Raw genomic sequence first — 17,932 nt, 5'->3', positions numbered from 1 at the left:
CATTCTTCTGTATTGACTGAAAACCAAACAAAAACAACAGATAGGAATGTGATACTGAGAGGATGTACTTTAATTTAATACCAAGAGCACATCTTTTTTTATATATTTATATTCTTTTTTTTTTTCCCCCTTTTTCTTAAAGTGAAGATTGAGCCAACCTGAATGTGGTCCCATCTTCACTCCCCCCCCTTTTTCAATTCCGTGTAAATAAAGAAGCCAGTTCTCTATAGTCTATTCATATCTGGCCGATACCACAGTAAGATGATCTGTACTGGTGCCAAATACCTACATTACATATGTCGGTTAGCAATTACCGTTTATTCAAAAGAAACCCATGTGTAAACCACTGATACTCTACAGATACACCAAACCTGCAGAGCCAGTGTAAATCAGTATCTAAAGGTGTAAAAATACACCAGTGATTTCATTATCAGTATAGTTACAGCTAACCGGGTGAACAGCAGGATATTGTTAAGTTTAACACCAACCATCTCAAGTTTTCTTCCTGCACAGATGTTGCAGAGAATCTTCAATGTTACAACTATACAGTTACTTTCTCGGTTTTCTGGGTACATAAATATCTGAATACAGATTAATTCAATTCAAAGTTATTTATCTAGCACCAAATCACAACAACAGTCACCTCAAGCCACTTTATATTGTAAGGTAGACCCTACAATAATACATACACATCATAGTGCCAGGCAAACAAGCTTCTAACCCTGCTGGATGACAAAACAATAGAACAAGCAGATATTTAAAATGAGCTGAAGCCTCTGATGATGCAAGGCATTCACTGAAACTGTAATCGTTCTTAGGAGTCCAGTTGCTGTCACCTCTGCAAAACACTTTCAGCAAAAGTGATTAATGAACCCTCTGCTGCTTTAATTCAGCTATTTGAGAGCTGGATGTTACGACCCCAAAATCAGAACTGTGAGAAATATGATACAAGTTTGTGCCATTTTATTACAGTATTTGCCTGGATGGTTGTTGCTGTGGTAAGAGTGAAGGAAAATGTTCAATTTAAGCCAATAACACAGATCTTCCAAGGTTGGTCATGATGCTCCCCACCACTTTGGATATTTCTTCTGATTCAAAATCTTGTCCGATTCCTCGCTAACAGAAAGGAAAACACTTTAGTAAGTAAAAAACTGGCCTCTGTAGAGCAACGTATTGGCAAAGCCTAACAGATGAGACAATAGCAAGACAACAAGTAGAGAACTACTTAAGTTTTCCTGTTCATCAGTCATGATACATTTAAAAAAAAAAAAAAAAAAAAATTATAATAATAATAATAATAATATTTCACCTGTGCACGAGGCTGCAAGCTGATGTTTCAATCATCAAATAAGAAGGAAGAGGTTTGGATCCTTAGAGAATTCACTACTGGAAATTGTTTTCCAGCATTGGGTAACATCGGGTCAATGTAGGTCATTCTGCAGCAGCTCAGTGACTGTTGATGTGCACAACTAGTGAAGGTCCACAAAGAGCTGTACCAGTGACTGCAGTGTCTGCTGCTGTAGGGCTGACAGAGTGTTCTGATATTAAGCTGCCTGCAGAGACGAGGAAAGGAGAAAGGACAGAAAACTTTAATAGTAGAACCAATGATAAGATAACTCTTTATTGTCATTGCACAGTCATACATAGTACAATAGTACAATGAGATTGGAAAACTGTCCTACGTCGGCACTACGTATAACACAACACATGATGACATTATGGCAGGAATCAGGACAGCTTTCCAATAGGTGCTCATATGAAGAAAAACTTAAAGGGGTGACGGTGCTGAAGCTGGAATGAAGTTAAAATGAAGTAAACTAGAGCATGGTTATCACTTCTGTAGGCAAAAGTGATAAAAGGAAAGGAGGCGATACATGGTATTAAGAACTACAGTATGTAAACCTGATCAGGGTTATTTGGGTAGTTATGATTTTAAAAGGGCAAACAATCATTTAATAAATGGCTTCATCCAACCACTGACCATGAGTGAAAATTGTTTCATATTCTCTGAAAAATGGCCAAAAACAACCCCATTCTGTAAATGTGTGACCACAACTGTACACACTTTTATTGCAGCAAGACTGAATCACCATTTGTCTTTTTGATTACATTTGTTAAATAACAACACATGCACGTTTTTAAAATATGATAATCCACTGTAAATTTCACATCTATAAAAGATGTATGATTTATGCCGTTTGTGCTCACCAGTTTTGGGGTCCTTCTTCCTCCACCTACTTTTGCTGGCAGGATATATTTGGGTCATCCCATGTAAGCATAAGCTGTCCAATTTTAAGACTGAGAAAATAAGGAAACAAACAAACAAACAAACAAGGAGAAAAAGAATTGCAGTTGAAAAAAATGAAGTGAGAAAATACCTTAAGGAGCCAGCCACTATTTTTTTCCTGTCAGGTGGGGAAATGACTCAGATGGCCCCTGTGCACCTTGAGGTGTCACCACAGCTTGTCAGGACAGGCTGGCTGTGCCACTGCAATCACCAGCCTGACTAATAGTGCAACTCATCACTGTCACAACCCCACGTGAGAAAAAATAAAAAGTGAGTTTACCTGGTTCATCTCATGGTGAACAGCTGTATTAACTGTCATCACTAAAAAAGCTCAGCTGACCATAGGACAAGTATGATGAAAGAAATTTGTAAAAGCAAATAAAGCCAAAACAAACAAGTAATCTATGACAAACCAGAGTACAGGGCTAATACTTTTTTAAAATGTTATAACAGATGCCATGTTTCTCATAAAACATGACTGATTTAAAGAAACTGCGCAGTTGACTAAAATGACAGCATGCCCTTTGGAAACAAGAGAAAATCATTCCAATAGCTCAGCAAACAGATGACATTCAGACACAGACCTTAAAGAATGAAGGAGCTCATGTCATCAGGTCATGGAGCTCGAAGTTCTGCCTTGGAGAGGGGGAAGAGGACCTTCCATGACATCTACACCACAGCATCTGTTGCCTTGTCAAAAAAAATAAAATAAAATAAAATAAAAATAATTGAGTTAATACGACAGGTGACATTAATACGGACTTTATTAAACCATGATTTTGTTCTGAAAATGCGACTTTTTTAGAGTATGGCATCATCAGCATTATGTAAATGGATATCAAGTTTACATAATGCTTTCTAGGGTAATCACACCTGCTAATAAACAATGACATTTGTAAATTAAAGAGTATATTTAATGTAGTACTGCATGAATTCTCATCACCTAGCCCTACAGTCTTCTGTCAGGGTTTACAGTGCATGCCAAATGCTACATGACTGTGGCTCCATACAAAACCAATAGATTTCATTATCCAGCACATGGGAAAATAAACACAGACAGTCAAATGTGGAATTATTAAAGCAGGACTGGGGTCTGACCTCGAAATGAGTCATTACATGAAGAGACAGAATTCACACAATGGCAATAAGTGCTCCAGGATGCCTGGGACAACCTGCAGAGAGCTGTAAGCTTTTTGCTATGTGGCCAGTTGTTTCTATGTGTGTGTGTGTGTGTGTGTTTTAACTTGAAAGAAGCATACAACACATGTGTATAGAGGAGCAGGGTTGGGTCAGATGGCCCCTGTGCACATTGCGTGTCCTCAAGTTGGATCAGACTGAAGCAATCAACTCGACACCCCAGCTGATTAGTGCAACTCATCACTCCCACACCCAGCACCGCTTCCACTTTAACATGCAGTGTTTGTTTTGTGCAGCACACAATCGAACTGGGGACCCAGCAACCCAACCACTAGATAATCGGCACAGTCATCTTACTGGGATTTGTGTCCATATTCCACGTCGTCATCCACGCGGTATCATTCGCCATAGCCGCTGGCATGGGTCTTGTGTGTGTGACAGGAAGTAGTGCAGAACCTTGAGTTTAGCAGGCACAAAAAATGGTCAATCATTTAGATGATAGAGAATGGAAAAGGTTCAAAATGCAAGTTAACTTGGATTCAAGCCCGGATGGTGGATTATGTTACAAACAGTAACGCTGGTTAACGTAAGGTTAAATAAATCTAATTCTTTTAAGCAGAGTTAGCTTTACCACTAGCTGTTTAGCAACGTTAGCGTCTAGCATTCGGTTAAAACCTAAGTGACTGTCATAAATGAAACATTTCAAATCAAAAAAAGTAATTTATCACTGTGCCTCCCATCAAACTACAAAAAATGTCACAAAAGCACCCGAGTAAAACTTACAAAATCAGATGAACTCTCTTTCTCATCTAGCTTAGCCGAGTCTCTGCATATTTCAAACCCCGTGTTCACACAGGGGACGTCGCGGATTGGCCTAAAAGCCGGAAAAGGTGTGGGCATTTATTGGAGGAGCCACACTCCAGTGCAGCAGGTGGCGGTAATGCACCACTAAGCTGGTTTACCAACCGCTGTTAAACTAAAAAGAAGAAGAAGAAGCCCAGACAACGTCGATGAAAAAAAGCGCAAGAAAAACTTGAGCACTAAATGGCTCTAAAGTTTTGTGCGTATGTCTTCTACATAAATGTTTACTGAATGGTTACATATATGAGTTTGCTGCATGCTCCTCTGCAAAACAAGTGCAAAAACGCCATTGATCCTCAGTGATACTGCACATTGGTTGTAATTTGTAACATTTATACATCCTGCATCTTTTATACTGAATACTAATGTAATGAAAGCTCAAGAATGGGTGAAGAAGATCTACATCCACCATACTGATACCTGATAAAATTATAGGCTTGAAAGCATGATGGTGTTGTATAAGATGACTGCTATTTATTTATATGTTGTTACAAAAATGCCCAATGAATTATATAAATAACAGTTAGCACTGTTGCCTCACTGTAAGAAAGTCCTGGGTTTGAACATAGGGTTTCCCACAGTCCAAAGACATGAAGTTAGTGGGGTTAGATTAACTGGGGATTCTAAATTGCCCATAGGTGTGAATGTTGTATGTCTCTCTGTGTTAGCCCTGCAGTGGACTGACAGCCTGTCCAGGCTCCAGGCCCCACTGACCCTGAAATGGATAAGTGGGACAGAATGGATGGATGATATGTCTGCAAACATGCATGGAAACCAGAGGTGAAACAATTCTAACCAGTTTGAAAGCCAGTATGTCCACCTTTGCTTCATCACAGCCTGAACTCTCTTAGGCAAGCTTACTTCTCATTTCTTTAGGATTGCCTGGCTTCTTGAAGGACTTTAAAACCTTTTCGTTATATGTTGGCTGTACCTTGTTCCGCTCTCTGTCAACATGATCCTGCATGCTTTGAAAGCATTTGTGCTCAATTAGATTAGAAAAAACACTATTTACCAGTCCACTGTGTGTATTATTATCAATTATGCTTTTACTGCATTGGCAGTGTGTTTGGAATCATTGTCATACTGAAATGTGAAGCTGCTGCCAATCAGACTCATGGCAGATCGAATTCTGACCCAACTTCTTCTCACAAATCTGTTTTGACAAGATCCCCCCAAACCACATGATTAAATCTCCCCTCCTATTGTAACAACAATATCTGAATTAGCACCTGAAGATTTTAGCATCCCCTTTCATTGCTACATGTCAGACGAGGAAACACGTTTGTCTAAAAGCAACGAGCGCACAGACGAGTGAGACGAAGGTTTCATTGAAATGCAAATGCAATTTTATATTAAAAGATAGCAAAGGGATAATTCACTATATCACACAACACAGCTTGTTAGTACTGCCATACATATACAGTCTTTTCATATTTACACATCAAGTGACAACGAAAACGAAAATCATAAATATCTCTTTTTGTTAACTTTACAACAGCTATACGTGACCAGTATTTCATAAGATAAAAGAGCACTATTAAATAACTGGCATCTTCCCTATCATTTACAAGGCTTGGGAACACAGTGGTTAAAATAATCCAGCAAAAACAAAACAAAACAAAAAAACCCAAAAACATTGTTCTTTTCCAGTGAGTAAAATTAATACAAGTCTAAAAACAGTCATGAAATCCCTTTGTACAAAAGACTATACAACTCAACCCAGTATCAACAAAAATGTTTGCTTACATCCGCGTGATAAAATCTGTACAGTTTTAGCATTCCTGCAGCAGAGTTGGAGGGACTGTGAGTGTGGATTACTGGATCCTGGGTCGCTATGATGCTCTGTAGGCCTGCCTTCGACCAACCATCAGAGACTGTAGTCATGTAGCTGCCAAGCCCCTCTCTCATTGGCCTCAGTGCTTCGTCTAGCAGCAGATCAGCATGTTGCTGAGCTTGTAGCAGATACTTCAAAATACACGATTCTATAATGTGTCAAAGATATATTTGTCCATATAGCAATATAGTATTTTCATTTGCGCCACAATCGACAGGCAGAATGGGGCGCTAAAAATAAAGCAATGCGAGATAGCCATTAAATTCACTTCTCAGTAAGCTGTCTGATAAATTTTTCAACACACAGCGTGCACAGAGTTACCCCTTTTGTTGCACTGTGCTGTGGCAGACACTGTGAGCGCACCTCACAGAATCCGATATGATGGAGTTAAACTCAAACGACCAAAAGCACAAATTTTCTCATTTACTTCCAAGTGTTTCTGGCCGAGCAGATACTTCTGGTTGTATGTGCCAAGATTTTGGTTGTATGTGCCAAAATTTTATAATTTTTTTTTTTAAATATATCTTTGCCTCTGAAGCTTGGCTGCTAATAGAAAGTGAAAAGTGGAACTTTGAGGAAGTAAGAAAACTTAATTCAAACTAGAAACGTTATATAACACTGGCCACAAATCTATGGGCCAATTTTGAAATGCTAAAGATGGCAGCAGTGCTGCGTCTGCCCCCAAAGAGCCAAACTTAGCCAATCATCTTGTAAGCACTGACCCATGAACATGGTAAAGGCGCACGCCCCCACAGGCGTATAAGGTGTGGGTAAGATACCTTGTTAAAAATCTTTTATTGGGCTTACTGTATTCATAATCTGAACGAGCAGCAACAGCAGCAGACACGCTGATCGTGTCAGCAGTCAGAAGCAGATAACAGAACAAAGTTAACCAACGTTTTTCCAGTCAGATCTTCATCAAAAATCTGTTCACATGGCTTTTTATGGCCATATGAACATAGAAGTTAAGGACGAGGGTTTCTCCAGATACATTTACATAGAATCTTCAAAATAAATGTTCAAAGATGGCTGCTGAGAGGACTTGCTTCACACTGTTATTTGTGGTGATCTAAATATCTAAAAAGTTTGTTACTCATGACTTGTTCATCTAATATTTCTGTTATTGTTACCTGCTATCAGTTATCAAGCAGACTAAGAATGAATCTTATATTAGTGGAGAAGGTGAGTGGATATTACACACACTGGTTACAAAAATGTGTTTCGCAAGCACATCAGCAATGGGGGAAAAAAACAAAAATAAAAACACAAAAAACTAATCACCTATTTAGAAAGTAAACTCTTTTCTTTTGGAAAGACCGACGAAATAAAGTGGTTTCAGAGAAACCCCCGGGGTTTTTGGACAGAAAAAAACTGAGACATACGTTTAATACCTGGATTCATACAACCTTACAAGTATCTGCATCGCTCACCAGCTTTATCTGTGGAGTATATAAGTGAGAAAATGCCATGTGCATGTGCATCTGAGGAGAAATAAATATACAGCTGAAGTGGGAAAAAGAATTCAACATTTGGCACTTAGGCTGTTACTTCATCGAGGTGACTTCCGCTCTGCCCGAGGATCAGCGATAACTGAAGTATAACTTTAAACAGAAAATGGAGGGCCTCCTGCAGCCAACTGAGAGAACCTGCTACAGTCATTTCTAGTTTAATCCCTTGGAGGCTGTAAAGAAGCAGATGCCAACACTGAGGTCTCCCACACTGGTGAGGTTGAGGGGGGGCAAGTCAGAGGAAACAAACATCCCAGAATGAGAATAAATCTCTGTTGAAGTGTGAAATGGAGAAAGAAGCATGGAGACTCTGAAGCCCCACCCTTTGGCACTGTCATAAATACAACTCTTGAAAAATAAAATTAATTAAAAAAAAAAAAAAAAACAGGTGCTGCTGCACAAAAATAAAACTTCTAGCTTAGCGCACTCATCATTCTCTGAAAGTCAGCAAACCCACTCTACAAATTAAAAAAAAAACAAAAAAACCCCACAAACATGTTCATAAATATAGTTCATAAAGACATGAGTGGCATTAGAGGAAACTCTGTGGTTACGTCGTCCGGGGGGTATGTTGCTTTAGCTCCGTCCAGGATGAAAAACAAAGAAAAAGAAAGGTGAAGTCGTATACAGAGAAGCGTCGCACTGAGAGTCTCTATCCTTAAAAAAAAAAAAAAAAAAAAAGGTTCCATGTTAACGCTTGTGTCTCTCTGTTCACTTCCTCCCCAGAGTCCTTTGTTTTTCTTATTCCAGCACGCTCCATTTTTGCCTCGAGGCAGCAGCACTGAGGATACTGCACTGCACGTGTGGACAAGTAGGACGGAGCCCCAATTTTAAAGACAGGACATGTGTGTTTTGTAGCTTAGTTGTGTCTAACCAGGTTGATATGTACCATTAGTTTACATATGCAGCTGTTACTGTGTTCTGTACCTATTCATCTTTGTGTGTTTGTACCAGCTCTAAATACAGGTGACTGCATGTGTATATTAGGTAATGATGGTTGAGATAAAGCACAGAGGGCGGGGGGCCTCCTTCACACTTCGCTCTCGGTGGAGGGCTTGCGTACGGAGACCCAGCCGGTGTCGGGCAGGCTGTGCTGGGCATGACGCTGCGGGGTGATGGCAGAAGGGGTCAGGGTGGTTATGGACGAGCATTCAGACGCCTCCTCCTGGAGGAGCTGCTCCGTCTCGCCGTCGTCTAGCGAAGCGCTGCTGGCCTGCAGGGACACGGTGTCTGTGCGCATGCAGGTGTGCAGGCCGCCTCGGGACGGCTTGATCTGTTTCAGGTCGTCCCAGTAAAGCTCATCATTGGACAGGAGGCACACGCCCTCCACGATGCGGATCTTCTCCTTGGTGTAGCCTCCGTCCACTCCCCCCTGGACAACAACAACACTGTTAGTGATTGACTCTGCGTCGGCAGTTCAGAGAGATCATCCACCTTTGATGTGTCAAGTCATGCTTCTTTCTTTCATCTTTAATGCTAACGCTTTGCTCTTTTTCTTTTTAATTAAAATGTATTAACATCAGGCAGAAAGCTCTCAGCCTGTTAAAAGGTGGACAAACCTCAGGGATAAGTCAGAGAACACTCCAGAACAAAGTGTCACGTTCAGACCCACAAAACTCATGCTGCAGGAGCTCCGCTTTCTCCTGGAGTTAGCTTTTTTTTGTTTTGTTTTTTTACACATTTCTACATACATTTTTAGAATAAGGTGCTACAAGTACGTAATTAGAAGAAACAAAAATCTGGACTGTTTTACAGAATAAAAACAGGAAGTTGGTGCATATTTTTCCAAAGCAAAAAGATTGATGAATACTGGAAGCTGCTGCTAGTTTTAGATTTATTTTTTACTAAGAAATAACCTTTTTACTTGTAAATTACCAGCAGGCTCTATGGGAAATACAATAGGAGCCGAACAACTGCCGTCAGCTTGACACACTGTGTACTTAATGTTACTATTGATACATGTAGCACCTTTAACAAAATCCACCCACACATTTGGCTTTGTTGCCAGTTTCAGTGTCAATTTCACAACACAGTCACTCAGTGGGATAAAAATCATCATGCTGCTGATCACAGAGCTCTGAAACTACATCCAAAGAAGGAGGTTATTCATTAAGATTTTTCAGGCGACATGCTGTGAAAGGCAGAAGTAAAACAAAGAGACGGTTTAGAATTACACGACTCCTTCATGCTGTGTAACTACCTCTCCACAGGACAAGTGGGTCAAAAGATAAAGGGAGAGAGGGAGTTGTAGGGGTGAGAGAGCTGCGGTGAGGGAGAGAAAGGAGGGGAGGAGAAGATGAGCGCTGGTGTCTGTGACCTACTCGTGTCACATGTTACAATTATTCTATTCACAGAGACAAACAGTAAAGGGATTTGTCTCTATGCTTAGACACAATACAGTCTGTGATCATCCTATGCAAATATCATGGATTCATGTTAAATCCATTATGTGTCCTTTTCAACTTCTCACAGATTGCGGACCGTTCGTCACCTCTTTCTTATATCGAAGCTGGTTGTATATTGGAGGCTTCTGAGATGCCTCGATCTTGACCTCTTGTGTGGACGTCCGGTACGAGGGGTTACTGTAGGTCAGATTGCTCACTCCTGGGTCAGCAAACTTTGACTTTTTGTGTCTGTTGATCAAAAATAAGACAATAAGAGCAATTACAATTTAATTTAATTTACAGGTTTACCTATCCTTTGTGTCAAATGTAGGTAATTAAACATTCTTTTAAAGCAATGTCGTGCAGGACACTGACCTGTAAATGATCAAAGCGGCAATGAGGATCAGAATCGCCAGAATGGTCAGAACCCCACCGATAACATAGCTGACATGAAGTCCCTCTCCTACAACAGACAGGACACATGTTACAGGGGTGGTTAACATGCTTTGCTTAAACTGATTTGCTAGAAAGTTTTACACAAACATTGCAGGTCAGTCATTAACCCAGCTAACCCCATAATACCCAGTGAGAAACGAGCTTGAGATGGTTATTGAATATTATTTTAAGTCTTTCAGACATAGCTGTATGTCTGCGATGTTTGTCTTGAGAAGTAATTTCGTTTAGTAAAAATAGCCAACGCTTATCACTGAATAGCTTTAAAGCAAAAGTAGCTTTCTATTGCTGTTTTTTGTTTTGATATACGACATATTACTATCTTATATCTTACATTTTTATTCACCTTCACAGTCATAACTGGTCTTTGGTTGATGCGAATGATATATTATTTAAGTCCCACATTCAAACATTACTGATGTCCAACTCTGAGTAGGGGGAGAAACTATTAGCCTAGCTTCAGAGCTGTTTTAACATTAGCTAGCTGGCTGGTAACCAACAGCTACAATCGTCTTTGTCTACAAACACATTACATTTACATTTCTGTTCTGAGTCCTTAAACAATATTCTGTGTCAAGATCCTGTTCAGAGGTGTACTTTATACTAGTCGCACAGCTATGCTAGCAGTCTTTGTGAGCTGCCAGTCTTTGAACCAAGTTCAAGCGTAAACTCAACCTGGATGTACTGTATCTCGCAGAAAGAGGGATGCCTAGCTTTTCTCTTTTCCCTGTAGGCAGACTTTGTCAATGTCTCGGTGTACTGACCGTGAGGAGCTGTCACCACAGTGTTCATACACCCCTCTATGTTTAGGTTCTTGTCAGTGCAGCTGTAACGATAAGGAGGAAAATAAATATTAATTTACCATAGACTGCAACACAGAGGACTTCATATGATTTGTAACAACTTTGCTATATTTACAACTGTGTATTAACATGAAATCTTTCAGATTCTGTGGATTCTAAAAATGTGTAAGGCAGAAACAAGTACACAAAACAGATCCATTGTATTCCAAAGTTAAAATGCCAACATGGCAGATCGACAAGTCTACAACTGTGTTCATTAGTGGGACAATGGGACAATTTCATTTAGATCAAACACAGTTTGGAGCTGGGAATGTGAACCATTTAATGAACACAACAGACTTACTTGACCAGTGAGGGTCCTCTCTGTGGGATGTCTGTGGGAGCTTTAGGGATCTTGTTAGGGACAGGAGTGCTGCTGGGCCCTCTGGCAGGAGAGGTGGGGATGTAACCTGAAACTGATCAAAGCACGAGGAACAAGGGCCTGAGTGGGCATTTCTTGGTTTGTCATTTTAGTGTTCTTCTGCTATATAAAACCTATTTGTGACTTTTTACCTTTTTCAGTTAAAAAGTTCAGTTAAAACTTTTTAACTGGTACAGGCTGATAAATTACAGAGAACACTTACTTGTGGAGCACGGTCGCCCGTCTGGTTCATCAGGGCAGGCGCACACAAAACTGTTGGTCTTGGCAAAGCAAAGGTGAGTGCAACCGCCGTTATTGATCCCACAGAGGTTAGTACCTAAAGGGAAGGAGAGGGGACTTTCACATTTATGTTCAGCTCAAACTAACTGAACATAATTGAAAATAATGAGCGTTTCCTTCGTTACTTTGGTCCATTTATCAGGTTAGAACTGAGAGCTTTTAGTTACGATGGCATCAAGTAACAGCACAGTGATGAAATTAAAATGCAATCCAACCCAATTACCAGAATCTGTGTCAAGTAAAATAATTTATCTGTTTTATCTGATTATACTAAACGCGCTGAAAGAAATCCATCAGCCTTATCAACAAGAATCAGATTTCTTGCCATGCTGGAGAAAGGATTATCTTACTCGCACAAGCAAACCATGTGAACGTCATATTGACAGACCAATTATCTAGCACTGACAATATTTCATAAATCCACAGTAGCTTTGGCTCCTTCAGCAAAAGGTAATAAACAGAGACACCTTTGGCCTCTTCCCCGTCAGATGGAGTTGTCAGGAGAAAAATCCTCCTTACCTGTCTGTCTGTTAGGAGATACCACTATAATGTCCATGAGGCCCTCCACATTGGCCAGCACGGTTTCCTTGTTACGGCCGGTGTGTTTGTCCACCCGCTGGATGGACTTAGTCTGCCAGTCCGTCCAGTAGATCCAGCGGTCTTGCTGCGAGAGTCGGGAGAAAGGAGTTAGAGGGGAGGACACCGGCTTCGACTGGGGAAACGAGGGAGAAGAAGAGAGGGGGAGGAAAAATACACGGACAAGGAGAAGGGGGCGAGAGGAAGAAAGGGAAGGGGGGAAGAAGAAAAATGAGGGTCAGAGTGAAAGCGAAGTAGAAGAAATGGTTACGTCGAATGGGTTCAGTATGAGCTGAAAGATGGAGAGAATCACACGGTGAGCTGATGAGTGAAAGAGCGGGTGATTGGAAGAAGCAGCCAGGGAAGAAAAGGGTCAGCCTAGCATATAACAGCTGAGGGTGAAGAGGAGAGGGGGGGGGCTGGGGGTACCTGTGTGAGGGCGAACGGGTGGGACACCGGGCTGACGAGGACCTGACGCAGCTTCCCATTCAGGTCAGAACTCTCAATTCTGTCCAAGTGGGCATCTACCCAGAAAATCCTGCAGGATTCATTACAAGTTATTGCAGAATTCTTACACAATGATAAACTTTAAAGTCATTTACAGGACATACAGGTATCTCAGTCATGCTTCAGCTAACCTTCGTGTGTCGTAGTCTAGTGTTAGGCCGTTGGGCCAACCCAGGTCTGTATTGATCAGAACCTTCCGGTCTGAGCCGTCCAGGTGAGATCGCTCAATCTTCGCGATGTGGCCCCAGTCAGTCCAGAACAGAAACCTGCAGAGGCGAGGTGAGCCTGATAAGCTCATGTCTTTCTATGGTACAAACAATTCTGCAACTATGTGATTCTTCAGTGTACAACAATGAAAACCTCGTGCTGACAGTCAGCCTGTTTGTCTGCCTATTTCAGTGCAGTCTATTTCTGACTTTAAGAGCTACGGAGACCAAACATAACCTTTTGTTTGTCAGTGAAGCCCAGTGCACTCCTCTCTCTTACCCTTTGCTTGGAAACACTGCAATAGCTCGGGGTTCATCCAAGCTGTTGTTGACTAGGACTTTGCGGCTAGTTCCATCCAGGCGGGCCACCTCAATGGTGTTGCGCCCGGTGTCGGTCCAGTACATGTTTCTGGCAACCCAGTCCACAGCGAGTCCATCTGTAGTCTTCAGGCCCTGGCTGATCACCGTGTCCATGCCACTGCCATCCAGGTTAGCGCGCCTGAAAAACAAGTTAATGTTGGACGTTGTATGATAAGGGGCTACTTCAACTTTATTGTGCACAACCCTACCACAGTGGCAAACTTTATTCAAAATGTGTGCTTTACAAAATTAATATCTCAAAAATTAGCATTTGCACCTTATAACATCCAGGGTGACATCGGTGTAGTAAAGTTTCCCATCAACGCTGTCATAGTCTAACGAGATGACGTTGTGCAGCTCGAGCACCGGGACGTGTACGTCAGTGTGGTCATTGGTGTCCAGAGAGATTCTGCGCACGCTCACGCGGTTGGAGAAGAGCAGGTATGTCTCCGGGGAATCGTCACATGACCTACCATCTCCCTTGAGCAGAATCCCAGTGGGACAGGCGCAGGAAGTGCCGTTGGGACGAGGAAGGCACAGGTGTGTGCAACCTCCGTTCCTTCTGCCGCACTTATTAAAGCCTTAAAAGGACGCAGGGTGAAGAATTAATGCAAAGAGACAGGAGCGCACTTAAAACAGGAAGACACACATGCACACTTTGTATGTTGACATTGTTCAATCACCATGTGAGTTGAGAAAAATTCAAAAAGTCAGAAGTCAAGGAATCATAAAGATCTTTAATGTGACCTCCACTTGGTTTTAGTTTGATTGGGCAAAATTAAATCCACTTCCCGTCCTCCAGACTCACCGAGTGGCTTCTCCCTGTCTACAGCCTGGATGTCCATCAGGCCTGGCAGGTTGGCTCGCACTGTGATGGTGTTGGCCCCGGAGTTCTTGTCGGCTCGCTGGATGCTTCGGCTCTGCCAGTCGGTCCAGTAGATGTGGGACCCCAGCAGGGTTAAACCGTACGGGTGTTGGACTGGAGTCACAAGGGTGCGGCGGTTCTGCCCATTGAGGTCAGACGCCTCGATACGCTGCAGAGGACCAGTACCACATGTGGGATCACCACCATGACTTCATAACATCTGACGCTTTCATGCTCAAAGCTTTTACATCTTAGAAAACAGCATTATTAGCTTTTAAATCTTTAACTGTGACTTGTATCCACTTTATTTTATTCTTGGAAGCATTTAATCACCTCAGTGTGTGCATCAGCCCACAGTAATTGAGAGCCAGCCATATCAATGGCCAGGCCATTAGGCCAGCCCAAGTTGTTACTGATGAGCACCACACGGTCTGACCCATCCATCGCTGAGCGCTCCAGCTTAGCATGCTCTCCCCAGTCTGTCCAGTACATATATCTGAAGGACGGGAAGATAAAGCACACAGAAGATGAAGTAACATAGAACAACCAGAGATTTGCTTTAATTGACTATACAAGGCCGTCAAACTATCAGGCTCACCCCATCTCGTGGTAGAGGGCGATTGCTCGAGGGCTGTCAAGATTTTGCCAGACCAGAACCTTCCTCATGGAGCCGTCCAGGTTGGCTACCTCGATGCGGTTGGTTCCTGTATCCGTCCAGTAGATCTTCCTGCCAACAGCATCCACTGCTAAACCATCAGTCGTCATCAGCCCTACAGTGAGACAGTGAGAGATGAAGTCATGACACTCTGACGAGGCGGAGTCACAAGACTTTATACATGTAAGCCATCCTTCACCTGTAGATACGATGTCTTCGTGTGCTATCCCATTGATGTTGGCTCTGCTGATTTTCTTCAGCGTACTGTCAGACCAGTAGACTTTTCCTGCATGAGGTGCCACACATGCAAACACATACACACAGCTGAGGACTTTATTCCTACATCGGTTATATTTATGAAACAAAAAAAATTAGGAAGACATACAAACCTTCTTTGGGGTCAACACCAATGGCAATAGTATTTTTCATGGTGCTATTGATGGCCAAAACCACATCGGCATAGTAGGGGATGTCCAGAGAAACCATCCTGATGTCGGTCCTACGTGCAAATATCAGGAAGCTGCTCATGCCTGCACACAAAAGGATCACACATTACAGCGTCTTCCTGTCGCAACACAGAACATGACATACTTTTATCTTCTCGGTCCTTTAAAAATTGATTTTCCTTATCAGATTTCCCTTTGAGATGGACATGTTGTTTAAAGCATTTGTTTCTGACAGAACACATTGTAAGATCTTAACACACGCTTGTACGTGTTAAACTTTTAAACTGTGAAGTGCCGTTCTTTTTTTTGTTTTGTCTTTTACTAAATGTTACTGAGATGTAAACAGAGTTTGTTTTATACCATGTGTGCAGGTCTTTCCATCCGTCTGCAGGTTGATGCCAGTGGGGCAGGCACAGCTGGAGGCTTTGGGAGCAGGCGCCAGGAGACAGAGGTGGCTGCAGCCTCCATTATTCACCGCACACGGGTTATGCACTACAGGTGGCGGGGAAAACAGACTCGGGTCACTTCCTGTCCTACTTTCTAAGTCAGCTTGAAAGCAATGAATGGGAGATGCATGAAAGAAATTGAGGGGGGAAAAAAAGAAACCCACAACAACATTGGGGAAACAAACAGCAAAAACCCTTCTAGCCACCCAACAGAGCCAAATACATCACCGAGATCAGACAGGCTTCACAGGCTCTGTTCTCTCAGCCAATGATCTGGGTTCAGTTTACCTGTAATTCCCTAGTGTCAGTAGATATATTGGATGTGAGCTCAGAGATAAGCCAGCACACATCAGAGAGAAGAGCTTCCTTTGTGTAAGATACATATTTTTATTTGTATTTTTGCTGTGTACACACTGCAGCCTTTATACCTTTGTGCCTTTATAATGAAAAGATGATTTACACTTGAAAAACGTGATGTGGCTTTTGACATCTGACTGGCTCGCCCTGCTTTGCACTTTGGCTGCTTTAGCTAACGCTAAAAGAACAAGGCTGGCTCACAAGTCGGCACCCTGCAGTCCCATTTCACTTCCTACAAATTCCATCAATTAGCTAGAGGTTTAACAGTATTCAACACTGTGGTTGTAAATATCTGTTTAAAGCTGCAAGTCCAATTCTCCTTCACACACACAAAACTCTATGCTTTAGTGGATAGACACACACCTGTCTCACGGTGTCGATGGAACATATGGATGTCCATTAGATTCTCTAGGTTTTCAGCCAGTGTGTGGCGCCCCAACCCGGTGAGCTTGTCAGCGCTTTGAATGCTCTTGGATTGCCAGTCTGTCCAGTACAGCTTGTCCTCATGTACAGTTAAGCCAAAGGGGTGAGGCAGCTGAGTCCCAATCAAAACCTGTGTGCAAAAACAACAGCAGAGGTCTGATGAGCTCTTTTAGAACATGTCTGAACAGGCATAATCCCAAACACACACACACACACACACAAACAAACAAACAAGACAGTGTGAATGATAACAAAATAAATACTTGACACTTCTTCATTTTCGTACTTCAAATGTTTTCTCAGAAAAAACCTAACACCTTACCTGTCTGTCAGAACCATCAAAGTTGCCATATTCAATAGTTTTCATGCCAGCATCGGCCCAGTACAGGCGTTTGGTCTCATAGTCAATGGCGAGCCCATTGGGCCATGTCAGATTGGATGAAATGATGACAATTCGGTTGGAGGCGTCCATTCCCGCACGCTCGATCTTTGGGTTGGCCCCCCAGTCAGTCCAGTACATGAAGCTGAGGAGAAAGAAGGAACAAGTTAGAACTGCATGTGTTGTCCAGGTTCACAAGCTGTTTCTGTTTAAATGTCATCATCTTACCCTCCGATTGGATCAACTACAATGTCCCGCGGTCGGTCCAGGTTCTCCCATATCAGGACAGTCCGCATGCTCCCATTGGCATTAGAAACCTCGATACGATCAGTACCTGACACCCAAAAACACGAGCAGGTTAAATTGAGGAGCACTCCCTGCTGAGCTGGTCAATGAAGAAAATTGATATAAAATGATATTTTACGTCAGAATACATGAAATGAGACTTTTTACCAGCATCAGTCCAGTAGAGCTTGTTGGTCACCCAGTCAATTGCTAAACCTGCTGGACTTTCCAGACTGGTTTCCACCACCACCTGTTTGAAAAAAAAAAGGAAAAAAGAAAAAGATCAGCTCAGATCCATGCTGACAGTTACTGTTTACTGCTTTGATAGCAATATTTTCATGTCATTTTTATGCTATTCTGTAGTAAACCTGCAGCAGTGAGTTATGAATGTGCTGAAGGCTGCTACATTCTCTTATACAGAGGACTACCAGCTGTTGCTCTTTCACCTCAGCCCCAGTAG

The 17,932-nt window shown here is 42.1% G+C and overlaps 1 protein-coding gene, 1 long non-coding RNA gene and 2 other non-coding genes across 6 annotated transcripts in view; all 4 read right to left on the bottom strand.

Annotated features, from left to right (window-relative positions):
* Window positions 1-303: 303 nt before the first annotated feature.
* LOC146394108 (uncharacterized) lies at window positions 304-4,316 on the bottom strand. Its single transcript, XR_014802664.1, has 6 exons — window positions 4,208-4,316; window positions 3,782-3,880; window positions 2,872-2,977; window positions 2,209-2,298; window positions 1,310-1,553; window positions 304-1,116 (listed from the first exon to the last, which is right to left on the bottom strand). It is a non-coding gene; the product is annotated as an uncharacterized LOC146394108 (long non-coding RNA).
* On the bottom strand, window positions 2,420-2,533 carry LOC146394110 (small nucleolar RNA SNORD67). Its single transcript, XR_014801132.1, has one exon. It is a non-coding gene; the product is annotated as a small nucleolar RNA SNORD67 (small nucleolar RNA).
* LOC146394109 (small nucleolar RNA SNORD67) lies at window positions 3,571-3,675 on the bottom strand. Its single transcript, XR_014801131.1, has one exon. It is a non-coding gene; the product is annotated as a small nucleolar RNA SNORD67 (small nucleolar RNA).
* Window positions 4,317-5,608: 1,292 nt separating the features above from the next.
* The window catches only part of lrp4 (low density lipoprotein receptor-related protein 4), a 109,231-nt gene continuing 96,907 nt past the window's right edge, over window positions 5,609-17,932 (bottom strand). For 2 of the 3 annotated variants that reach the window (XM_084952051.1, XM_084952182.1), the window contains exons 18-38: window positions 17,641-17,722; window positions 17,416-17,521; window positions 17,131-17,332; window positions 16,749-16,938; window positions 15,943-16,074; window positions 15,526-15,666; window positions 15,336-15,422; window positions 15,080-15,251; window positions 14,815-14,977; window positions 14,425-14,650; window positions 13,894-14,197; window positions 13,537-13,755; window positions 13,182-13,316; window positions 12,973-13,081; window positions 12,487-12,679; window positions 11,891-12,004; window positions 11,611-11,722; window positions 11,229-11,290; window positions 10,387-10,474; window positions 10,119-10,260; window positions 5,609-8,999 (exon numbers count right to left, since the gene is read on the bottom strand). In XM_084952051.1, coding sequence (XP_084808177.1) covers window positions 8,658-8,999; window positions 10,119-10,260; window positions 10,387-10,474; window positions 11,229-11,290; window positions 11,611-11,722; window positions 11,891-12,004; window positions 12,487-12,679; window positions 12,973-13,081; window positions 13,182-13,316; window positions 13,537-13,755; window positions 13,894-14,197; window positions 14,425-14,650; window positions 14,815-14,977; window positions 15,080-15,251; window positions 15,336-15,422; window positions 15,526-15,666; window positions 15,943-16,074; window positions 16,749-16,938; window positions 17,131-17,332; window positions 17,416-17,521; window positions 17,641-17,722 — 3,321 coding nt within the window. In that variant the 3' untranslated portion in view covers window positions 5,609-8,657. The remainder of the gene's footprint in view (window positions 9,000-10,118; window positions 10,261-10,386; window positions 10,475-11,228; window positions 11,291-11,610; window positions 11,723-11,890; window positions 12,005-12,486; window positions 12,680-12,972; window positions 13,082-13,181; window positions 13,317-13,536; window positions 13,756-13,893; window positions 14,198-14,424; window positions 14,651-14,814; window positions 14,978-15,079; window positions 15,252-15,335; window positions 15,423-15,525; window positions 15,667-15,942; window positions 16,075-16,748; window positions 16,939-17,130; window positions 17,333-17,415; window positions 17,522-17,640; window positions 17,723-17,932) is intronic. The other variant, XM_084952107.1, reaches the window with a different exon arrangement.

This window comes from Perissodus microlepis, chromosome 1 (assembly GCF_051167445.1).
Source record: "Perissodus microlepis isolate ML-2025 ecotype Zambia chromosome 1, ASM5116744v1, whole genome shotgun sequence".
NCBI classification, from domain to species: Eukaryota; Metazoa; Chordata; class Actinopteri; order Cichliformes; family Cichlidae; genus Perissodus; species Perissodus microlepis.
The sequence above is the reverse complement of the archived record's forward strand: the minus strand, read 5'-3'. Positions and strand labels throughout refer to the sequence as shown.